Consider the following 25,577-nt stretch of genomic DNA (forward strand, 5'->3'; position numbering starts at 1 on the left):
CGGGGGCGACGCCGCCGGCGCGCAGTGTACGCTACCCTATCGGGCACGCGCACGCAAAGCTCTCGGAGACGATCGACCACCTCCTAATCCCTTAGCTGCTCGCCGCAGTCATCGATTGCAGGGGATTCGGACAAGTTTGTTGTTAGGTAGCAAAACCTGACGTTTATTCTTTCTACTGGTTTCTCGTAACGCTTAATTAGAAGGGATACATCTAGTTTTCAAGGGCAGCAGCCATACCACAGATTTAAGAGGACTGCTTTCTAATGCTCCCTCTCTACCTGCACCTGTTAGCAAACCACTCTTTTCAGCGTCAGTTTTCACATCTGTAAAATGGGGAAATACTATCTAGTTTGTAATGAGAATTTAAGAGGTTACTAAATAAAAATCGTTTTTTAAAGAGCATAATAAAAAATAGGAGTTCAATACAATGCTAATTTTATTTTTCAGTCTTCCTCTGCTCCTTTCTGTGTTGGTTAATTTCCCAGCATTATTATTTTGTTAAACTATTATTAATGTCAGAAAACTTTAACCACCAATGTTTCATCTTAGTCATTACCAGAACACAAGCCATATTTGTAAAATACCAAACCATACATTGATACTTGTTAGTTTATGTTATCACAAGCACAACAAAATACTGAGGAAATAAAGAATTCAAGCTTCCCCGTTTTCTAACCCATAGCATCACTATAAACTACTAAACTGCTGATCATTTATCCCAATATTCATCAAAGACTCTGAATTCAATAACTATCTTCTAAAAATATTTACTACATGCTGCTATGCGCCAAGTAATGAATTATGCCCTGGAGACAGAGTCCTGGCCTCAGGTTTTTTGGTCTGATCAGTCATCATCCCAGTCCTGAATTGAGCCATCAGCTTAGGGAACACAAACATATACAGACTTTTTATTTGCACTCAATGATTACAACTTCCTCTTAAAACTATATTTTTTGGGAATTAGAGTCTTTTTATCTACCAAGCATCTTAAGATTTGGGAGTGGGAACTAAAGAGAGCTAAAATGCTCTAAATTATAAAGGGAAATGAATTCAAATTCTCATGAAATAATCCAAGAGGTGGAAGAGGAATCAGTGAGGTGGGATGCTGGCCACTGGATGGAAAAAATCTAAACAGGAGCTCAGGGTGAATGGGTAGCCAAAAAGCATTTTAAAAGCAAAAATGGCTAATGAGGCTACGGAGATTTGTGCTCTGCAATGAGCATTAAGACACTTCCCAAAGTCCTTAGGGGAATCTCCATTACCCACAAATGCTTAGTCTAGGTCAGTTGTTTTGTGAGAATGTGTGAAACGGCTGTATTTAGCATCCGTGGCAATGTGGTGAATAAAAAGGCAACACATCTAGGAACATGAGTCTGGAAAGGTGATGAGATTATGAGACTGTCATCCTTTCAGATATTTTTGGAAAACTTGAGTACATTTTGGGCTTCCACATGATATGAAATTTGAGTCTTTGAATCAAGTTTAACCCATATATCAAGAAACAGAAACTCCAGTTGACATGTAAATCCCATGAAGGTAAGAATCTAGTGTACCTCATTCACTGTGGTATATCCAGAATTAAGCATGGAGTGGAAAACAAGACAGATAAGGCCCCTTAACCCAAGTTAGCTTCAGTAAAGGGGAATCTCAGAGATAAATAATACACAAGGCCACAGGATAGTAAGTTATAGAACCAAGGTTCATAACCAAATCCAATTCTGAACCAATCTCTAGGTACTAAATCACAGCAGTAGGCAGCCAACTACCAAAATCCATTCTCCCCTTCCACAGCTAATAGATGGCTAACATCCAGGTGTGCCCATTAACTAATTAATTCTCATCAATGGAATGTGAGCAGAAGTAATTGTGATACTTCCAAGGCAAGGTTTTAAAGAAGTGAGTGTACCTTTACCTTTTGCCAACTGAATATAGGTAACAAAGCTGCAAGAGACGCCAGAACCATCCTGAATCAGTGTGGAGCAAAGCCAGCAATTGTTAAATAAGGAAGAAATTCCTTTACTGTGTTTGAGCCATTTTATATTATACATGTGTGAGTCTATTTTTTACAGTAATTTAGACCATGCTACCCAATAGAGTAATTGATAAAAGCAGTAGGGTGCTATTTAAAAAAAAAAAAAAAAATAGGATGGGCATTGATTTAGCAGTTGGCCAGCAGGTGGCATGAAGACAGCTTAATGTGAGCAGGAGGACAAGGGACAAAATCTTTCTAAGCCAGTTTCCTAAGTATGTCTGTATTGGCACTTCTCAGAGCTTTTTTTATACTTTAAAAATTATTGACAGAGAACAGGCCATGTGAGGACACAATGAGAAAGTGGCCATCTACAAGCCAAGGAAAGAAACCGCAGGAGAAACCAAACCTGCAGACATTTTGATCTTGGACTTCCAGCCTCCAGAGATGTGAGAAAATAAGTTTCTGTTGTTTAAGCCACTCAGTCTGTGGTGTTTTGCCAGGGCAGCCCTAGCAAGCTGATACAGGGAGTATTCATTTCAGAGAACACCATGAAAAGATCCAGGAGGGAGCAGAGGTATGGGAGTGTGAATCAAGAGAAACATAGATATTATAAGTGAAAGAACTTTAACATAGTTCAAATTATCTTGGACCACTAATGCTCTTCTCTGGAGTTAAGATATAATGATTTAAAGTTTTTATCTCAGAGACAATTGCTGTATTGAATAAGTAGAAGACATTTAAGTAGCTGGGATAGAGAAGGGAACTGACTAAATTTCTTGAAAGTCTACTCTTTATATTATGTGAGTCTACTCTTTATATTATGTGTTGGTTTTGTACGGTATATCTACTATGCACATACAAGCTATAAAATGACACCACTCAAATACTGTGATATTACATTAGCCTACAGTAGGGGTGGCAAACTTTTTATTAGATAGTAAATATTTTAGGCTTTCAGGGCCACATGGTCTCTGTCTCAACAACTCAGTGCTGTCTTTATAGCCCCAAAGCAGCCATAGACAATACATAACTATCATGTTTCCCTGAAAATAAGACCGGGTCTTATATTAATTTTTGCTCCAAAAGACGCATTAAGGCTTATATTCAGGGGATGTCATCCTGAAAAATCATGCTAGGGCTTATTTTCTGGTTAGGTCTTATTTTTGGGGAAACATGGTATATACAAATGGGTATGGCTGTGTTTCAAAAAAAAAATTTTTTTAAGAAAAAAAATTATTGAAGACTCCCAAAATTTGTTTCTGTGTGTTATTTCTATAAATATCTACTTTAATAGACATCGAAACTGAGACTTTTAAAAATATTTCTTCATCTATTTAAAGTCTATGACTTGTTAACATAAATAATATATTTTTATTAAAATAATTATAATTCCGAAAACAAAAATAAATTTATCAGAAGAGTAGCATTATTTTATATTATTGTGAATCTCTTTAATTTACACCTTAGTAGGAGATAGCTAGAATCTCTATTTTCTTCTGTAGTTCATCTCTTGCAATATGTTGTTTTGGTTGAAGTACATGGAGAAAATCTCACAGATATGTAGTTTAAAAATGGAAAAGAATTTTAATAGCCTTTTCAAATAGTTGCGAATATTCTTTGTTACTAAACTAAAATTCCTTTGTTACTAAACTAAAACTACCTTAAGTGGTAGTTTCTTAAAAGTAGTTTCTTACATTTCTCAAATTTCATATCTTGTGGAACTCCAAAGTCTGCTCAAGATTTCTGGCACTTCGCAATCTGGAAACATATCAATCACCATTTCATACTCAGCGACATTAAAATCCCACAGTTATCTTGTACTCTGGATCTCCTACTAATGAATAATTTCATAAATTATGCATTGGTCTTTTGGAAAATAATTGGTTCACTGAGCCATCATGCAAAGCTTCTAAATGTTGATACATTTCATTTTACAATATCAAAAACAATCACAGTCGTTAATATACCACTAATCTCACAAGAAAAAGTCTATATGTATGGAGAGGTTGTCAAACTAAGTAAAGAATTTGAATTTTTCCAAAATTCAATATTTGCATGTAAGCTTGAATTCTAATATTTGCATGTAAGCTTGAATTTTATAATTGGCAACAAATACCATCAGTGGTTTTCTTTGAAATGATAGGCTTATTTTGTTAATTTTGAGAAAAATGTCTGACAAATACTCAAACCTTAATATTCTTCAAATAAAAATGGTATTCCATGAAAAAAGCTGCTAGTTTAGAGCACACCTCTGCCACACAGGTTCTTTTCTTTAGGACAACCATTGTACTTCACTATGTCACAGAAGTGCTTTATGCATATTTCATTTCATCATTCAGAATATTGAAATGACTTGTACTGAAGGTTTGAGAGCTGGTAAAGTCAATATTTGCTCTTTCTTCAAGGACATTCTAAAGTGAAACTGGAATCTCTTTCTGTGATTGGATGGAGGTGAAGAATGGATGAATACTAGAATGGTTTGGCACCCCAGCCTTGATGTGTGCCAAGGTGCCAGTAGTTTTAGACACTGTATTGGTTTTCCATTGCTGCATCACAAATTATACAAACTTAGTAGCTTAAAACAACACCCATTTATTAGCTTGCAGTCCTATCTATCAGTAATCTGCTAACCACGTGTCTGGTTCTCTACTAAGGGTCTCATGACGCTTAAATCAAGATAATGGCCAGGCAGAATTCTTATCTGGAGCTTAGGGTCCTCTTCCAAGCTCATATAGTTGAGGCAGAATTAAATTCTGCCATTGTAAGATTGAGGTCTCCATTTCTTTGCTGGCTGTCAGCTGGGGTCACTTTCAGCAACAAGAAGCCACCACATTCTTCACTTCCATCTTCAGAGTCAACAATGGAGAACTTCCTCACACATCAACTCTCCTTTGTGCTTCAAATATCATGTAACAGGAATGACCCCTTCCCTTTCAAGTTGCCTGATTAGATCAGGCCCAATGGATAATCTCCTTTATTAATTCAAAAGTCAACTTATTAGTCAACTAAGCATGGGAGTGATATCCCATTATATGTACAGGTTTCACCCACACCTAAGGTTAGAGAGTTATACAAGGAAACCTTGGGACCATTTTAGAATTCTGCCTACCACAACCACCATTGCTTTTAGATCAGCAATGCAAATGCCAAGCATAGTAAAAGAGTTACAAAATGTCTTAATATTATTGTGAAAATAGCTTGACCTCACAGACCCCTGAAAATGTCTCAAGTTTCCTCAGGGGTCCACTGTTCTAGATGATCTCTAAAGTAGCTGTGTGAATTCCATGAAAGTGACTAGAGGAAACAGTTTTGTTTTTTTTGTGGGTTTTTTTTTTTTTTTTCATTTTTATCCATTGTATTTAACAAATATTAAGCAAATTATATAAAAGACAATGTTGTTTATAAAATATTGCCCTATTAAATATACTCTTTATATTCTTATTCAATTTAAACAAAAAATACCATAGAATTGTTATATCATTTTTCATATTAAATCAATCATCATCTTGGACAGTGCTAGGGGGAAGTATATGAAAAAATGTCATTTCAGAACCTCTTCTTCAGACTTACAAAAGATGAAACTTACACTATGGCATGGTATTTACAGGTTTCAATAACAGTATATTAAAATATCCACTCAAATATGACATTTAGTGTTCAACTTGTAGGGTAGGAAGTAATTTTCTTCTACCCTTCTAGGGTTCCAGCTGGTTTCATAATTAAATAATCATGAGACAGATTAACAAGAGAAAATAACCAAGTTTAATTACATATGTACATATGGGAAGCTTACATACTTAAGAGAGTCAGAGGCCCCATATACACGAGAAGTTCACAGACAGAAAGTGAAAATGATGTATACATGGCATTCTTTGCTAAGGATGAGATAAGATGACTTAGGGCTTCAGAGGGGTGAAGGTCATTCACAGAAATATAAGAAGAGCAGATGTTAAGTAATTCAGTGTTTGCCCTGCCCTATAGATAGGTCATAAAAATGTTATTTCTGGTAATAACTCTTATTATGGACAAGACCCCAATTTAGATTCTTCCAGTTAGTTCAGGGAGAGACAGAAGTTTCTTCTGAGCCCATAGGGTCTCCACTGCCTTCCGCACAAAATAATCCACATGTCAAAGTTTACATCTTGCGGGGCTATGTTCTGAATCACTTCAAATGCAAATATTTAAATATATTATTAACCTCTTTATATTTTATGTGTCCCTATAGAATAAATGAAATTCTACTTTTTCTGACTTTTCCTAAGTCAGTGAGTAGTGCTAACCACTACTTCTGTCTGGGTCTGATAGGGAATTGTAGGAACAGAGCCAGGAGAGCAGTTTCCAGGCTCTCAACTTCATATGGAAAGGTAGCAGATGGCCGTCAGCTGTAACTAGTTGGCCATTAGCCACTAATATAACTGCCGTGGTGTGAGGACAGAGTCCCAGAGAGCACTTTCCAGGCTCTCGGCCTCGCGTGGGGAGGTGCAGGCTCAGGTAGCAAATGACCATCAACTGTGATTGGCTTGGCCATCAGCTGTAACCAGTTAGCCAATTGGCTACTGATGTAATTGCTGCGTTGATTGGTTGGTTCGTTGGCAAGCAGAGAAGTGAATGGTGGATTGCAGATCATGTGGCTACTACTGAGTGTGTCTCACCCGGCCGCCAGAGAGAATATAGTGGTACGACTCCCCTATCTATGGCTCTGTGGGTGTTCCTTTTTGGCCTAGCCATATCCTGAGTTCTTATGTGGGGAGCGGGACCACAGGCCCCGCACGACATGTGGCTGTGCTAGCAAACAGATTGCGGCTAGCAAGTGTGGTTAGCAAGTGGAATCTGGATTACGGATCATGTTGATCCTACTTCCTGTGTCTCGCCCAGCCACCAGTGAGACTGGAGTGCAGGAAGACCCCTCGTTGGAGTACTGGCAGATGTTTGCTTTTTTGTCTCGACCAGCCACCATCAAGAATTTAGTGGTATGACTCCCCTACTATGTCTCCGTTGTTGTTCCTTTTTGGCCTCACCATATCCTGCACTCTTGTACAGGGAGCGGGAGCTACAAGACACATGGCGCAGTGAGCAGGGTTCTCCCAGTCAGGTAATGAAGTTGTCTGGCCCTGGGCAGGAGGACATGTGGCCCCCCAACACTGGTGCCCGGTGGCTGCTGTTCTCATGAGTGGGACCCCCATGGAAGGGTGGGAAAACGTGGACAATTCTCCGACCAGCATAGGAAAAGCCGTGCAGCTGCTGGAGAGCTGGACCCCCATGGAGGGGTGGAAAGACGTGGACAGTTCTCCAATGAGCATAGGCCAAAGAAAGCGGAGGTCATTGCAGCCGTGTGGGCTGGGAAGTGCTTGCTGAGGCAGCCCGGGTGCGGGACTTGTAGTCCCAGGGACTTACTGAGTCCTTGGTGAAAGATATGGGTGCAGTCAAGGTCATCCCTCACCCACAGGTTGGGGAGGACTTGGAGTTTTTGCCCTGCGGAGAGGGCACACAGTGTGAAGCCAATGCACAGCCCTGGCAAATGACTGTGGAAAATGGGGAATTACCTTCCATCCCTAATTTTATGGACTGCTTGACTGTTTGGGAACGTACCACGATGTAGTGGAACTGGCGGATGTTTGCTTCTGTGTCTCGACCAGCCGCCATAGAGAATATAGTGGTATGACTCCCCTCTCTTTGGCTCTGTTGGTATTCCTTTTTGGCCTCACCATATTCTGAGTCCACCAGCTGGTAGCAGGACCAGAGATGCTGCATTATAGGAACCAATTCTTCCTGCAGTCAATTCTACCTGCAAGTGGGCAGGTAAGTACAGCTGTACCTTGTGCACTGAAAACATAGGGGGAGAGAAAGGAGATATGTAAGCAAAGGAGTTGGTTTATAACATACACCTGAACATAATTCTTCCATCTGCAATTCTGTCCACCTCTCTCCCCCAACTAGTCCTCAGCATGGTTGACAAGGTAGAGGAATAGGCCAGAAATGTGATCATGTGTGGATGATTTTCCCCAATCTCCAGAATGAAGAGAATCAGAGATAGACATTAGAGGAGAACAAAATCAAAGTGTGGACCTCCTTGCTGATAATACTTTTGTTTCATTATGAGAAAATACCGACACTATGGTTAAATAATTCAAATATTTTTAATCGATCAGATGTTAAATACTATTTATTTGCATGCTGATGCTCCATTATGTATTTAAAAATTAAACACCAGTGTTAATTTTAGATATATTGTAATATTAATGGCAGGAGGTATGGCACAGATTGTACACTGAATTTGCTCTTTTAAAGAGAATACCACACATCATCAAAATGGCGGCGTGAGGTGAGCCTCTGTAAATCTCCCCTGGAATTTACAACAAATAGAACAACTCTAACTCTACAAAGGACTCCCTGCACAGCAGACAGGCAAGATGAAGAGGCCCACTACTGAATTCACCTAAAGGTGGGAAAATTGCGTGAGCAGGGGAGGAGGGAAGGGAGAAGTGCAGAGACAGAGTCACGCGGGCACAGGACACAGACCTAGCTCAGTGCTCCGAGCTCGCTGCATACCAGAACTACCGCAGCTGTCGGAGAGGGAAAAACTCGGACTGCCAGGGCTCCTTTTATGGCCCTCAGGGCTGAGGGACCAGCATATAACATGACTGAACCGAACGCTCGCGGCAGAGACCTCGGAGGAGAGACTGAGGGAAGAAGGCTGAAAACAGTGGTTTAAGCCCTCACTGCTGAGCAAAGAACAGAAGCGTTAGGCACTGAGACTAGCCGCCCCTCCCTACCCTCCCAGAGCTCACCCCGCCCCCACCTGCCCGGTGCTAGAAGCGGAACAGTAGCAGTGTCAGATCAAAAGAACAGAAAAATAATTTGCTGTTCTGAGAACTGCGTCCGCAGACACAGATTCGCAGCCCAACTAGTTCTGGCAAAGGGGAAGGAGCTGGGGAAGCAGGACCGGCTGTGCTGGTGGTCGCTGCCATTGCTCTAGGCCACTTCTCACAACTCACCCCACCTCTGGCCCCACCTATCTGGGTGGATACCTGCAGGAGTAAACAGAACTGCTGAAACACACGGGCTCTGAATCTGGTGCAAGAAGAGCCTTGGAACTTCAACGCTCTTCTTCAAAAGCTCTCCGCATACCCACACGGACACTATGCCCTGTGACCCAGGTGAACTATTAACACAGGAGAAGCCCGTCTCCCAGGGAATCCCCCCATTGTGTGAGAAGCTGGAATAGTGTGGAGAAAACATAGCACTACCGTGTGAGAAAAAAAGGCTGCAGTCAGAGAGAAAATAAAACATTCTACCAAGTACTGGAAAACAAAAGAAAGACCTCTTCCTATCAACCTGTTGCAGAAGCCACTCCTATAGATTTCTAGATGAGAAATAATAAACCAGTAATTGCCATGAATAACCAAGGCAACAAGACAGCTCAGAAAGAAAGTGAAAAGTCTCCAGAAAAGGAACTTAAAGATATGGAAATATGTGACTTAAATGAAGAGAATTCAAGATTGCAGTTCTGAAAAAACTCAACGAGATGCAAGAAAACACAGAAAGGCAGTTTAATGAACTCAGAAACACAATCAAAGAACATGAGCATTTTATAAAAGAGTTTGAAATTTTATAAAAGAACCAAATAGAATTTCTGGAGATTAAGAACTCAATAGAAGAAATGAAGTATGAAATAGCCAGCTTAGGTAGTAGAGTTGACCAGATGGAGGAAAGAATGAGTGACATCGAAGATAGAAACCTGGAAATTACAATAATGGAAGAAGAAAGAGACTTGAGACTTAAAAGAAATGAAAGAACTCTACAAGAACTTTCTGACTCCATCAGAAAGAGCAATATAAGAATAATGGGCATACCAGACGGAGAAGAAAGAGAGAAGGGAACAGAGAATATATTCAAACTAATTGTCGATGAGAACTTACAAAGTTGTGGACAGAACTGGATCCTCGAATCCAAGAAGCAAATAGAACACCTAATTACAATAATCAAAACAGCATGGTACTGGCAGCAAAACAGACACATAGACCAATGGAATAGAATTGAGAACGCATAAATAAAACCACATAAATATGGACAGATACTTTTTGACAAAGAAGCAAAAAACATACAATGGAGAAAAGATAGCCTCTTCAATAAATGGTGCTGGCAGAATTGGATAGCCACGTGCAAAAGAATGAAACTGGACTGCTATCTGTCACTATGTACCAAATTAATTCAAAATGGATCAAAGACTTAAGCATAAGACCTGAAACAATAAACTGCATAGAAGAAAACATAGGTACTAAACTTATGGACCTTCGGTTCAAAGAGCATTTTATGAATTTGACTCCAAAGGCAAGGGAAGTAAAAGGTGAAATAAATGAATGGGACTATATCAAACTTAAAAGCTTCTGCACAGCAAAAGAAACCATCAACAAAATAAAGAGGCAACCAACTGAATGGGAGAAGATTTTTGCAAACAGTGCGTCTGATAAAGGGTTAATATCCAAAATATACAAGGAACTCATGCAACTCAACAACAAAAAAACAAACAACCCAATTGAAAAATGGGCAGACGACCTGAAGAGACATTTCTCCAGAGGACATACAAATGGCAAATAGACATATGAAAAAATGCTCAACATCACTAATTATCAGAGAAATGAAAATAAAAACCACAATGAGATATCACCTCACCCCAGTCAGAATGGCTACAATCAACAAGACAAATAGTAACAAGTGTTGGAGAGGCTGTGGAGAAAAAGGAACCCTCATACACTGTTGGTGGGAATGCAGACTGGTGCAGCTGCTATGGAAGGCAGTATATGGAGATTTCTCAAAAAATTACGAATAGAATTACCATATGACCCAGCAATCCCTCTCCTGGGTATCTACCCAAAAAATCTGAAAACTTTATACATAAAGACACGTATGCTCCAATGTTCATTGCAGCTTTGTTTACAGTGGCCAAGACATGGAAACAACCAAAATGTCCTTCGATAGATTAATGGATAAAGAAGTGGTGGTATATATACACAATGGAATACTATTCGGTGGTAAGAAAAGATGAAATCGGACCATTTGTGACAACATGGATGGATCTTGAGATTATACTGCTAAGCGAAATAAGTCAGACAGAAAAAGCAGAGAACCATGATTTCACTGATATGTGCTATATAAACCAAAACAACAAAAGAACAAGACAAACAAACGAGACTCAAAAACTCAGACAATAGTTTAGTAGTTACCAGAGGGTACGGGGAGAGGGGGTTGGTAGGTGAGGGTAAAGGGGATCAAATATATGGTGATGGAAGGAGAACTGACTCTGACACACAATGGGATTTATAGATGATGTAATACAGATTGTACACCTGAAATTTATGTAATTTTACCAACAATTGTCACCCCAATAAACTTAAAAAAAAAAAAAGAGAATACCAGTCTTGGGAGAATTTTTAAGTATAGTTTTGTGATGTTTTATACTTCTTGATAAAATTGTTTCTACTTCTTGAGCCTTGGTTTATAATTACCTAATACAACAGTTCTCTTGAATAGCCAGATTTATTTATTTATTTATTTATTTATTGACAATGTACCTTATTGGTATTAAGGGAAAAATCATGTGATAGAGCACATACTGGCTCTTCAAATTTCTGCACATCAGTTCCATGCACATTTTATTGGCCAAGGAAGTCATATAATCACATCTAACTGCAAGTGAGCAGGTCAGTGCAACTGTACCTTGTGCACAAGCGAGAATTGTAGAATATTTGAGAGCAGTCCTAATGACCATACCTTCTAACATCTTTCAAACGAAGAGGGAAAAACATTCTGCTTGGACTAAGCAAAATAAACTATGCTTTTTCTTCTTTCTCTGCCATAGTCACCAATGTTCTAGATAGTAACTGCTCTAATGACGAACAGAGATCCCACTGATCTTTATCCAGCATTTAGTGTGAGCAAGTAAACAAATGTTTGTCGTCTTCAATAACAGAGCTGTTGGTTTCGTTTTTGCTCTGGCCAAATCTAGCCCATCTAGACTGCTACAGATAGGGCTCACCGACCCATCTCACACCCAGGCCATTTCTTAATTTACATAAACTACCAGGCCCTGTAGGCATGAGTTCATAAAGATGCTTTACAGAATGCTGTCTTAATGAAGTCTATTGCAACGATACCAAATTACTGTATCTTGCCGTGTATAATGTGTACTTTTTTGCCCAAATTTGTGAGGGGAAAACAAGGGTGCACATTATACATGGGTAGTACTAATTCCATATCTATAGAAATATTTTTAATTTTTATTTATGCTTATGAGTTAAAAGTGTAACTCTAGAAATCAATAACGATATCCGTATGTAAAATAATACCCTGGCATACGATAATTGGTTTTGTTGAACTTACCAGAAACTTGCAATGATGAAGAGTTCTTGGCTTTCTATGATGGATAAATATCGTAAATTTTTTACTGGTACATAAAATTTCTTGTACCTTGTATCTGTTCTTGTGTTTTGTAATTATTTGTTACATATTTCTTATACCATAATGTTAAAAAAATAAATGCTAAAATTCCTTTATAATACAAAAAACAAGTACCTAAAATTAAACAAACAAAAATTTGAATTAAAAAATTAAAATGAAAGATTTTTTTTCCCTACAAGTTTGGGCCAAAAACGTGGGTGTGCATTATACACGGGAGGGCATTATACATGGTAAAATACGGTATGTGGTTTGTTTGATAATGATAGTACTTTCAATTTTGCTTTTCACTGTAATGAAATATGCTAGGTTCTTAGTATTAAAAAATTTCAAAACATACTAATAGGTAATCTTTTTCTCTATAGTGATGCTGATTATTCTTTTAGATGCTTTGATGCTTTCTTTACTGTGTGCATGGTTTAGCTTACCTTTTATGTTCAGGAAACAGTCTCGTTTAGACCTGTAAGTAAATGCTTTTTAACATTTTTTAAAAACACATAACCACTGATGTAAAGTGACAACTATTAATTAATATAGTCACATAAACTGTTATTTTGAGTCTTTTATTTTCTGTTTCATTTTTATTTACATGATTGTTGAATAACATGCAATTAGAGCTTTCTGCTTCACAGGCTAGCTTTTTTTGGATAAATTCTGTGCTAAAATAACGCTTTGACTTCACAACTGGCGCTGAGAATAGAACATCAAAAAACAACCAACAAAAAAACGTTAAAATAAACAACCCCAACACTTCAATGGCTTTACATAATAGAATTTTATTTCTCTTTCATTTGACCATTCAATGTAATATTTGGAAGGAGTATCCCAGGTGATGATTCTGGAATTTAAACTTCCTCCATTTTATGGCTCCAATATTCCTTAAGATGATAGAATTCTCTCCTGAGTTATTTGAATCTGGTTGATTGGCAGGTAGAGTGAGGGTTTACACAGGAGCTTTCCATAGCAATTCCTCATTGCAAGAGAGGTGGGAAATGTAATCTTACTGTGTCTCTGAAATAAGAAGAATGACGTTTAGAACACATAGCACCCTGACACAGAAACTTGGAGCTCCACTGAGTGAACATGTAGGTCACTGAGGCCTTGATTTGCTTTTAAGGTGTGCACAGGGCTGTCTTCACAAGCATGCAATCTGTGCAACTGAATAGGGCCTCACGCTTAGAAGGACCCTGCATTGGATTTAATGGTCTGATTTCACAGAGTAGTAAATAATTTTTGAACAAGGGACTCTGCATTTTCATTTTGCTCTGGGCCACGCAAATCGTGTAGTTGGTCCTAGGTGTTAGGTTATACAGGAAGGGTGTGCAGATGAATACTTCAGCTGCATAGAGAATGTAGTAAGGGTTCAGTGAAGTTTGATAATTTTCTGGTTGTTTAGCCCATAGAGAGAAAATACCTTCAAAAAATTTTTGTGCTTTTCTTTTCTGCACATTCTTGCTCATGACCCTTAGTCAATTTTCATTGCCTCAAGGAGAGTTATGACTGCTAAATAAGAAATGTGAAACAGTTTAGTTTTTTTCTTTAAAAATATGTTCTGAAGCCTCACGGTATCAAAATGCAATTGAAAGCCAAAACTTCTGATTCTCATGAGCCATATTTTCTCTAGAGACAAGAAGTCTCTTGTAAATTATAAGGCCCTGAAAGAAGCAGAGCAGAGTTTATGCTGTAACACTTGAAAGTCGTCTTGGCTAGGACAAGGGTTCAAGAGTTGGATAGGGCTCAAACTTGGCAGAGATCTCTGTGAAACTAGAGATGAGGGAGAAGATCTGTAAAGATACATGGAGAGGAGCAGACTCAGATTTTGTAGGGTATCCGATGGTCACTTGTCTCGTTAGAGAGACCACCTCAGGGAAGATGTAGATGCCTGATCACTGCACTGTACACCTGGAGCTGAAGCTGAACAATAATGAATGTCAACTACAATTTTATATATACATATAGTTACAAGAAGCGGAGTACAGCATTAGGAATAGAGACAGTGGAAATGTAATGGCTGTGTGTGATGTCAGAGGGCTAGTGGATGGTGGTAGAGGGGTTGTCACTGTGTGAGTGATATAAATGATAAATGTCTAACTATTATATTGTTTTGTGCACCTAAAACTAATAAAATAAAATAAATAAAAAAAACACCAACATCGTAGCCAGTGACCAGAGCAGTGTGGGTGCCAAGGAAATGAGACAATTTGCAGATCATTTATTGCCATTCTATGAGTCATTGCCTCTGCTGCCTCAGCTGCATTCATGTGAGCTAATCTACTTCATGCTGAATAGTGAGGGACTTCAGTAACTGCCCACATGTCACCTATGGATTTTCCTAAAGCTTAATCATGGCCTAAGAATTTGCTGAATCCCATTCAAACTGCCCTGTGTAGACAATCCTGTTTTTAATGGCTGAGAACTTGGTTAAGATCCCTGAAAATAAAGACGGGGTCATTGAATAAAAAAAGGTTATAATGATATGGAAGGGAAAGCCCCATTACCAGAATTTGGGTGGAAATGGAGAGTGGCTGCTCCCTCAGCTTGGTTCCCAGTCAGGCTGAGTCCCAGTCAGTTGGTATGCTCTAGCACACTGCTTTAGGATGTAAGGGGTACATGGCATGGGTTACATAGATCTGCATTGCTGGGCTTCTCTAAAACACCAGAAGTTCCTGTGGGCTTTACTGATGCTCCAAAACAGAAAGTCCTGTTTTCATACCCCAGTTCTACTGTTCTCTTTTCTAAGAGTCTTCTCTCTCAGGGCTTATGTGTATGGAAATATTGTACACAATTTTGACTTACAGAGTTGTTTTGAGAATCAATGGTAATGTATGGAAAGGAAAGTATTTGTACGGATTCAGGACTATAATAACATGTGGCATCACGTAAGTCACTTAATTTCTGTATTGCTTGTTTTCCAGGCAAGTAGAAATGCCTTATCTTAAAGAGGTGTTAAGAAAATATAAACAATGTATAAAATATATAAATTAACACGTTTTAGGGCACCATTTTGATACAGATACAACTATTTTAAGAGATATGTTTCATCGCTTCATTCTATAACCTCCAAAAGCTAAGGGACACGTGTATAAGCAACACGTCAAATAGATGACAGAACTATGTGGCTCAGTCTCATTCCTTCTGCCATCCGCCCTATTTGGTACAAATATATGTCCATTGCCATTAGAAATGGATATTTGTTTTTCCCATATCCTTCTCTGTAACAGTAGGATAAATGAAGGATAAAGGAAATTATGAGTCTTACCTAAAGTCACTACCTTGTTTTGGATCTGAAACGAGGACACATAAGTTTCTGCTAAAACATGTAAGTTTCTCTCCCTTTCCTTCTCATTATTTTCATTAAAAAATTTTCCTACACGACAAAGTTTCTGTCATACCCATGTTTCCCCAAAAATAAGATAGCCGGACAATCAGCTCTAATGCATCTTCTGGAGCAAAAATTAATGTAAGACCCGGTCTTATTTTACTATAATGTGGTGGTGGCAGTAGGTACTGATCAGAGGAGGCAATGAAGAAAATGATCTACATAACCCTGGAAATCACCGTCCCATTATTATGAGTAACAAACATACATTACTGACCCTATTATTTGTTCACAAAGTACTCTTAAATGCAATTAGGCTGCATATATTTCCTCCTCCAGACTCTCAACTTTATGAATGCAGGAATCTCACCTGCCTTTTATATCTCTAAACCCAGGACAATTCCTGGTTTAAGTGATCATTAAATATTGTTTGAACAACAGAATGAATGAATGAATACCATAAACAGATTCAGAGAATTCTATAGATGCCAGTAGTCTCCTGTCCAGTCACTGCATTGAGCTGAATCTCCAGAATCTCCAAGTGTGGTGGGTCTTCTTCCTTTGGGTCTCGAAGTGGTTCTTCGTGGTCCAGTGGTCTATGAACTAAGAGACAATTATCTGCTCTCCTCTCTTGTACAAGAAACAACAACGGACAAGGGACATGATAACCACAATAAATATTCCTACTTAGAAAAGATGTGCAATAGTCACTGGGCCATAGCAATGCAGGTATCCTGCCACACAGGCATTATGAAAGTTCCTTACCCAGTGATTCAGCCTTGATTCTGCTCTCAGGAAGACTATCCTTTGAACATTGTCCTCTGGGGTCTTTGTCTTCATCATTTAAATATTTATTCCATTTCCTTTGTTCTGTTTGGGAAAAGGGATGTTTAGCTTTGTAATTCACTTCTTGAAGAAATAAGATTATTTCTAATAGTGTCTTGTCCTTGTTTTGAGTATGTGTGGGTTTTTTGGGGGGAGGGGGAGTTGCACTTCTTATGAGCTTTGACAAGTATATACACCTCAATCAACACAGAGGATATACAATATGTCTGTTATCCAAAAAGCGCCCTTGTGTCACTTTAGTTGTCTCCCTCCATTACCACCCCATTCCAGTCCCCAAGCATCAGTGATATGCTGTCCTATAGATAAGTTTTGCTTGTTCTAGAATTTCATCAAATATTCAGCTAGTGTTCAAATTTCCAATTGTCTCACAAATGTCATAATATCGTTCAAATTATTTGACCCAAGATTCAAAGAATCATGAAGATTGATATATCTTTTAAAATTTCCTTCTCTCTCTTTCTAATCATTTGTTGCAGAATCTGGACCATTTTTCCTGTAGATTTTTCTCTCAGGTTAGATCTTGTTGATTGCACTGAGTATTAACATGTTCCTCTGTCCTCTACTTACAGATGATATTTTGTTTTTAGACTTGATCTTATTCAGATTTGATGTTTTGGTCTCATGCATTTTTAATTGGGTTTAAGATTTACAGCATTCAAGAACAACATTCTTTTGGTTATAAGTATCAGAGAACTGCATAACCAAAATAGTGAGATTTAGTGGCTCATGTTAACAAATCTCCAGGGCACATCATGGATTCAGGGCTCACATCATAAAACCATGTTTTGGATTTTCTTTCTGCTTGATTCTGGTCTCTTCTGAGTTTTGGATTTGTTCTCCACATCCTCTCAGGTTCAAGTCCATCGGAAATAAAGTTGCCTCCTGATGTCTCAATTTCGTGTCAGTGGTACTGATTGGCCTGACTTGAATGTATGTCCATTCTGAACCAATCAATGGCACTGCAGAAATATGGTAATCAGATTGGCCAGATGAGGGTTCCAAGGTGGAGGTCATCTCACCAAAATCCATGCGACAACCTTTATTTATAAACAATATTTTCACTGAAGTGTAGGTGGAGTGATTACAAGTATTTTGGATAATAAAGTCTGGGGGAAGTCCCCTTGAAATATCCCCCAAATTCTTCTTTACTAGGTCACCGATCACCGACTGTCGCTTTTCTGAGAGGTAAGCTCTGTGAAACAGAAATAGGAAAGCTAAGTTTTAATAAAGGAAAAAGTGATAAACAGAGATCAGGGAAGACAGACAAGGGGTGGGATAGTCTGCGGCTGATCGCCGGCCCATAAAGAAACATGCATTTAAGGGGTGGGTAATAATTAACGTAAGGTTACTGAATAGTTCAGAAGTGAAAGTTGGTTTGCTTTAGCAGGTATTTTTAAGGCCAACTGCAAAATATTAGTGGTTTCATAAAACCTATCTGGAGGTGACTTACCGGCATTTGGGCGGGGTAGAAGTTTCGTGAGGAAGGTTAGGATACCCTGGACAAGCAACGGCCGTCAATCAACCAACAAAACCCGATTTCTCCTCTCGCGGCAGCTACACTGCCTTGTTCAGCACGGGAGCCGGCACGTCGGTAGCAACCAGACCTACACCCCTCCCGGAGACCGGCTCTGCGCTTGCGTCACTTCCGGCCTCTGGCGATTCGCATCCGGGTCAGGCTGAGCCTCTTGCTCTTGGAATCTGTGACTGGTGGAGGTGCTGAGCTGTCCGCGTTCTCTCTTCCCGGTGTAACCAAGCCGCAGTGTCCACCGGCGAGGATTGGTCCCCCTCCCTCGAGCACAGAAAGACGAGGAGGACACCTGGGAGCGGCCGGTGGCCAGCCTGGGCCGCTCTGGTGCGGGTTGGCGACTCTGCTGCTACGCTTGCTGCTGTCTCTGGGAACCGGGTGCCAGCACTGAGGAGTCTTCAGTGGACAGCGACCCCCTTCCCCGGCTCCCCTGCCCGCCCTACCGGGGAGGGCGGAAGATGCCGGTGAAGAAGAAGAGAAAATCCTCTGGGGTGGCAGCGGCAGTGGCGGAAGACGGAGGCCTTAAAAAGTGTAAAATCTCCAGGTACCACCTCCCCCCACCCCCCCCACCCCAAATCCCCTTCAATCTTTCCTCCTTTGCTGGACGGCAAGAGGAGAAGGAGGCTCGGGCTGGGGAGAGGCGACCCCCCCACCCGGCCCCCATAAACCTAGGTGGTGAGGGCAGCACACCACAAGTCTCTGCGCCCGACTCCACCTCGTGTTCGTTGTGTGTGAGCTCTGGCGCCTGTGCAGTGACTAGAAGGATAGCCTCACGTTGGAGTCTGCGTGCCCTGAAGGATGGGGAAATAGGAATGCGTACGTAAATTGCGCTCCTTCCCCTACCCCCTTACTCCTTTAACCCCTCCCCGCCTTCTTTCCAAACCTAGAAGTGAGTGCAAATACGCCGAAGGGTCACTTCTAGAATTTCTTTGTAGAGTGTGAAGGAAAAAGCAGAGTATGAGAAATCTTGACCTAGCAGCTGCCCATGGTAATGACAGAAAGGAAATCTCCCCACGCTGTAATTGGCCTCCAAATTTAGTATTTGGAGTGGTCTAACCCGGAGGATCCCAGCAGGAGGCCATTTAAATCGTAGGAGCCCTATTTTCTGGAAGTGCAGTGCCTCCACCTGCGCCAAGTCCCTGTGTGCCGAGTTGGAAAGGCCCTACATGCGTTTTGTTTTCTAGCATTCAGGATGCTGTTAGCTCTCAATATAAATATTAATAATTTGAGAGCTGTGGTGCCCTGTGTCGCCTTGGAGAAAAAAGAAAACACAGCAGAATTGTAGATACAGCTCTTTGATCCCATTTATCATGTCATTGAGGTATCACAGCAACAGTGTATGCAGTGTATGCTGCAAAGAATTGTTGCAATAATTTAGGTGTGAGAAGTGGGTTTTTAAAAATCTCCTTATTGGGGTGTCTTTGTATCAGTGGTTGGCACTTGGTGTGACAACTTCACATGCTACCATTAAAGGAAGACTGTAGCCAGCATTATAAAGGGGAGATAATTATACAACTCTCCTTAAAGAGAGATCTGTTTAAAACGTGAGGTTGGTGACTTATTTAGTCTGCATCTTCCTTTTTGTAATTAGTTGGATTTGTTTCCTTCATTACGCTGTTTAGGAAATAAGAGCCTAAGTATACTGTTTGGGTTATTACTGTGAAAGATGATTCTGTTTTCTTATACCTCTTGGTAACTCACACTAGAATTTGACGTGGTTACTCCACTGACTTCAATTTTTATGAAACATGCAGATTATTTTTTATTACTCTAATTTATAGTCACCTTAAGTATATAATGAATCAGAATTATTTAAATTAAGCACATTAAAATAGCTGAGCAGTCATTATTAGAATTCAAATGATACTTGATCATCTTAGAGTTTTAAATATGGTACTCTTATTTTACATTACTTACTCAGTTGCAGAAGTTACAGCATTTCTATGTCATTGTTGTAGTGTAACTATCCAAGCTCCTTGTGAAGTTTATTAAATTTTAGAGGCCATTGTGAACTTCTCCACTTTAAATGATTTTATGAAAAAGATAAATAGATTCAGATTAAATAGCTTTGGCTCAATTATTTGTACTATGATTATTTCTTAGGGTTTTTTTGTTTGTGTTTTCATCTGTGGAATTTAATACCCTTAGGTCCTAAATCATCTTTTATCTTTAAATATCTGTTTACCTTGGTAGATGGTAAACAGCTCTTAATATATAATTTTATTTTGAAAATTTTTAAATTAAGTACCAAAATATGCTTTGTAAGATTCTGTTTTCAAATGTGTATCTATTATACGCAAATATAATGTCCATGCAGTTCAGAATAAGAATCACTCTAAAGTTTTATATTTTTCCAACTACCAGTCCTGCATTGAGACCATTAGGTTGAACTTTTGAAATCTGGGGAAATAATTGTAGTTGATATTTTTGGAATTTGATAGTGAGCAAAGTAACATTTGGGTTTTGTTAGCCAGAAATTTTAATGTATAAACTACTGTATCAAATTGCAAATACTTAACAACTCTGATTTTTTCCTGTAATACCAGGTGTAAAAAAAAAAAAAAAAACTTCGTTAAGTTTGAATTGAAGTAGTTTATGTTGAACTAGCATTTCACTAAAAGTTAAGATGATAAAATTCTTAGGTATTTGTGTGTTTTCTAAGCTATTGCAGATCCCAACCCTCTGCTAGACTAATAAGTGGAGAGGAACATTTTTCAAGCAAGAAGTGCCTGGCTTGGTTTTATGAGTATGCAGGTAATGAAATTAATATAAGAAGATATCAGTCACATGCTTTAAAATGTTTTTTTTTGTTTGATTGTTTTTTGGGGGGGCGGTTGGTTCATTTATTTAACAAATTATTTCATGCTTTCTGTGTGTTAGTGCTGTATACTGGGGATTGTGGGTAGGCTAAGAATTTGGTGCTGTTTCAGGTTATGTCTTTAAATATATAATTCAATATATATTTAGTGGGAGGAGTGAAACTCATTTACTATTAATAAAATTTGTAAACAGATTCACTTATTGGTTTACATCTGTTGGCTAAAGTAGAGTTGGTATTCTGGAAAACACAAAGTATGTGATAAAACATTTTTTTTACTATATATAGTTCTTATTTTTCTTTTCTGTATTTTTTTGAATTTTTTCTGAACCAGAAACTGACATTCTCTGAAACTTCTGGAAGACAGTAAAAGATTTAAAACTCAGATATATAATTGTACAATACATTTACCCTTTAATAATTGCTATTTAGCTATTAACTTCGAGAAGAAAATAAACACACTGTTATTAATACAGTGTGATAAATGCTGTATTAGGAAGATGTGCTGTAAAATTTCATAGAAGAAATATGTAATCCAGCCTTGAAGTGTCACCGAAGGCTTCTTGAAGGAGATAACTTAAGCTAAACTGTGTTACATGTTGGATGTAAAGCTCTAGGCCTAATGTGGGCTGAGAGTCAAAGCTAGGGATGAGGCTGAAGAGTTAAGCAAATATATGAAAAAGAACACTTGTGTCCCACTTACTAACTTTTTTACAAGCCTATGTGGAAAAAAAAGCTTTTTTCCGTTAGAGTGGTTTTGGTCTTTTGGAATTACTGATTTTAAAGCTCTTTCTTTCTTTCTTTTTATTCCCTTGTTTCCTTTCCCTTACATGCCTCCCTGTTTTTTTCTTTTCTTCTCCTCTTTCATCACTGTCATTCTCAGAGTGTTTAAAATAAAACAGGGTACATGCAGTCATTGTCTTATATGTAGTGCTAATCAAGTTAAGGCCTCAAGTGTATTCTGAACTTGAGATATAAGTTTAGGCTAACTGTATTAAGACTATTTGGGGGTGGGGTGGAAACAATAATTTCACTGTTGGAATCAGCTGAGTGATCCCAAAAGTATAATTTAAAAATTGTGTAGTAACAGAACAGATTCTTTCTAGACCAGAAAAATTGCTATTATTAGCATCCCAAGACAACCGCTAACCCAAATTAAATGAAGATAATTCATTTTCTTACTGACCTCCATTTAAAATGTTGACCCATTATTCAAAATGCCAGTTTTACTGATTTGCATGATATAGAATTGAAAGGTCACTCATCTTGTTTTACTTATAAAGGTTACTAGATACCATAAAATTAATTAGTCTTTTTTTTACTTTCATGCTTATTTGTTTTACCTCTCCTAGGGACTTTCCTGGGTAGCGTGCGATTCTAATTAGTTAAACATTTCTTTCCTATACTACCATTTTTATAATAGCCATCATAATAATTACAATCGATATTTCAAAAATTATGCTAATCATAAAATCTTTCCTTAGGACTATTCTGTTAAGTAAGCAGTGTTATCCCTATTTTATAGACGAGAAAACTGACAGATCAAGTAATTTACTTAAGATCATACAATGACAAGAAGCAGGATTCTAACCTATGTCATTCTGACTGTAGAGCCCATGCTTTTAACTATTACTATCTTGTAATGTTTATTTTTAAAAAAAATATGTATGTGGCAACTAATTTTCCTTTTGCAAAGAAAATACTAGTAAGTGCACTTGAGGTTGACTTATCTTCTTCATTCATTGAACGATTCATTCAATAAATATTTATTGAGCACTTGTGTGTCAGGCACTGTTCAGGTTAAGATAGATCCCTGCCTTTGGGGGACTTGCCTTCTAACGGGAAGATATACAGTAAATAGTGAGTTGGCAAGATAATTACAGATTGTGGAGCGTTATAAAGGTAATAAATAAGGTGAGGTGCAGGAATAGAAAGCAGAAAGTTTGGATGGACTTTCAAATAGAGTGATTAGGAAAGACCTTTCTAGAGGTTACTGTGGGCAGAGACCTAATTGATAAGGAGGAACCAGTTATTTGCCAAATGAACAGTAACTTCCATCTTAAAATGGGGATGTCCCTTATTAAAATGGAGATAATAATTGTGCCTACTGAGATAACATACTTAAAGCACTTAGCACAGTAGTACCTGGTATATAATCAGAACCCAGTAAATGTTAGCTATTATTAAAAGAGTAATAGTATTACAGCATCAGATTAACTGGTTGTATATGTTTGCAGTACTGCTCCAAAATAAACAGTGTAGCTCCTATGTAGCTCACGTTGAAGGTGCTGTGTCATTCATTGAGCACGGTGGTTTTCCCTGAGCTCCTGCTACCGTGTTTCCCTGAAAATAAGACCTAGTTGGACCATCAGCTCTAATGCGTCTTTTGGAGCAAAAATTAATATAAGACGCAGTATTATATTATATAAGACCTGATCTTATGTTAAGATAAGATACATGTAAGACCTTTCTTTAACATAAAGACTTATGTTAAAATAAGACCGGGTTTTATATTATTTTTTGCTCCAAAAGACACATTAGAGCTAATGGTCCAGCTAGGTCTTATTTTCGGGGAAACATGATATGGCTGACGTAGTCTTAGGCTCTGCAAATATAGCTGCGAACATTTCTTTATGGTTATTGAAAAACTGATTGTTTTTTAGTTTTAAATTGTTTCACCACTAATCTTATTAACATAATATTATAGGTCATGTGTGATAAGCCTGATGGTTTTGCTCTTTCACAACACCTCTCATCTTGACTGATATTTAAGTTAGCAAGGACTCAGTAAGATACTGGGCCCATTATATTACTAAACAAAAGCATAGAAAGTGAAAAGGCACTTCTAAGTCTTATAAAGAATCAAAAATAAGGGATAGAATTGCATAGTTCTGATAAAGTATCCAGCTTATAGAGTGAACATATTTCTATAACTTCTTAAATTAATTGGAAACCTGTTTTTTTGTCTGGAAAAGTTAGTTAAATTCAGCTCCAGAGGTTTTACTCTGGGAGTAGTTTTATTGGAAGAGTATGTTTCAAGAAGAATTCATTAACATTATGCAATCTGGGAAAAGAACATTGGTATAGACCTGTTTTAGATTTAGATCTGTTACTATTTGCATTGCTTTGGGAAAGTCACTTAACATTTACAGAAAGGTCTTATATGTATCTTATATATCTTTATATAACATAATTTAACTTGATTCTAATCTAATTTTAACCACTAATCCCACAGTTTCTAGGGAGGCTATATTTTATAACAGTAACATATTTCTTGACATAATTCTTCAACTTTGTCTTCTAATTACTAATGGTGGCAGCTTCAAGGGCAAGTCAGCTTTCTTATTGTATATGAAAATTTAGAATATTTTCCTATCGTGCCTTAAAAAAAAGTCTTTATTAAGTTTTTTATATGATATTTACTTTCATCCAAGCCACATACAATATAATGATGCATATTCAGTTATATTATTTAACACCTTTATTGTATATGTGTGCTTTTTAAATTACAAAATTAACATTCTCATTTTTAAAAAATCCTCCAAGTATAAATTAGGAAGTGAAAGTTTCCTATAAGTCAACCACCCTTCACCTTTTAACATCTCACTGCATAAATAAGTGCAATACCGATTTAACTGAAAAATTTAAAAAAGATTTTGGTTCAGACCATGTCATCTTAGCAGCCTATATCTCATCTGAAACAGCAAGAATATAATGGCCACATGCTAGATGGCTACATTCTTTTATTCAGAAAAACCTAAGGACATTGCCTTCATGTTGCACTTGTGAATTAATGATGTTGATATAAAATGCCACCTGAGCATTTTAGTCTATGATTTATAAAGCTGGAGTATTTTTAGTCCTTAAGAAAGGAAAACAAGTTTCTCAGGGCTACTTTAACAATATTTCAAGACTATATTTTCAAAAGCCAAGTCTGATTAACATATTTCTATCATATTTCATATTGTTTTAGTCTTTTTAAAAATTGAGGTACAACATTAGTTTCAGGTGTACAACATAATAATTTGATATATGTTTATACTGCAAGATGATCACCAAAATAAGTCTAATTAACATCTATCACCATACCTACTTACAAAAAATTTTTTTGTGTGATAAGAACTTTTAAGGTCTACACTTTTAGTGACTTTCAAATATACAATACAGTAATATTAACTATAGTCACTGTGTCGTACATTACATCCCAGGACTTATTTATAACTGTAAGTTTGCACCTTTGACTACCTTTACCCATTTTATCCACACTCCAGCCCCACCTCTGGCAACCACCAATGTGTTCTCTGTATTTATGCGTTCGTTTTTTTGTTTTGTTCTTTTTTTGTGTGACTTATTTACTTAGCATAATAATGCACTCATGGTCCATCCATGTTGTCACAAATTTGTTTTAATCTTACCCGGTCACAAAAAAGAATTAACAATAAAGTCATTACTACATTTTGGGACTCTGATAACATAAAAAGTATGAGAATTGGTGTGTTGACTTATATTTAGTGTTACTGAGGGAGAAAAATAAGAAATAAGTTTAATGTCGTTAATATTTGGGCAAATGACAGACAAGCTAACTGAAGGATTAAACTTTTCTTTCTACATTAAGATGATATAACTAATGCTTTGCTGTCTA

The 25,577-nt window shown here is 37.9% G+C and overlaps 1 protein-coding gene and 1 long non-coding RNA gene across 2 annotated transcripts in view; one reads left to right on the forward strand and one right to left on the reverse strand.

The window, feature by feature from the left end:
- Positions 1-13,183: 13,183 nt before the first annotated feature.
- Positions 13,184-18,209, reverse strand: LOC109437752 (uncharacterized). Its single transcript, XR_012497414.2, has 2 exons — positions 18,043-18,209; positions 13,184-17,784 (listed from the first exon to the last, which is right to left on the reverse strand). It is a non-coding gene; the product is annotated as an uncharacterized LOC109437752 (long non-coding RNA).
- A 70-nt stretch (positions 18,210-18,279) lies between these two features.
- The window catches only part of DCUN1D5 (defective in cullin neddylation 1 domain containing 5), a 28,216-nt gene continuing 20,918 nt past the window's right edge, over positions 18,280-25,577 (forward strand). The window contains exons 1-2 of the mRNA XM_019717177.2: positions 18,280-18,661; positions 20,780-20,871. Coding sequence (XP_019572736.1) covers positions 18,576-18,661; positions 20,780-20,871 — 178 coding nt within the window. The 5' untranslated portion in view covers positions 18,280-18,575. The remainder of the gene's footprint in view (positions 18,662-20,779; positions 20,872-25,577) is intronic.

Source organism: Rhinolophus sinicus, chromosome 14 (genome assembly GCF_057876585.1).
Source record: "Rhinolophus sinicus isolate RSI-liver-muscle chromosome 14, RSI-T2T, whole genome shotgun sequence".
NCBI classification, from domain to species: Eukaryota; Metazoa; Chordata; class Mammalia; order Chiroptera; family Rhinolophidae; genus Rhinolophus; species Rhinolophus sinicus.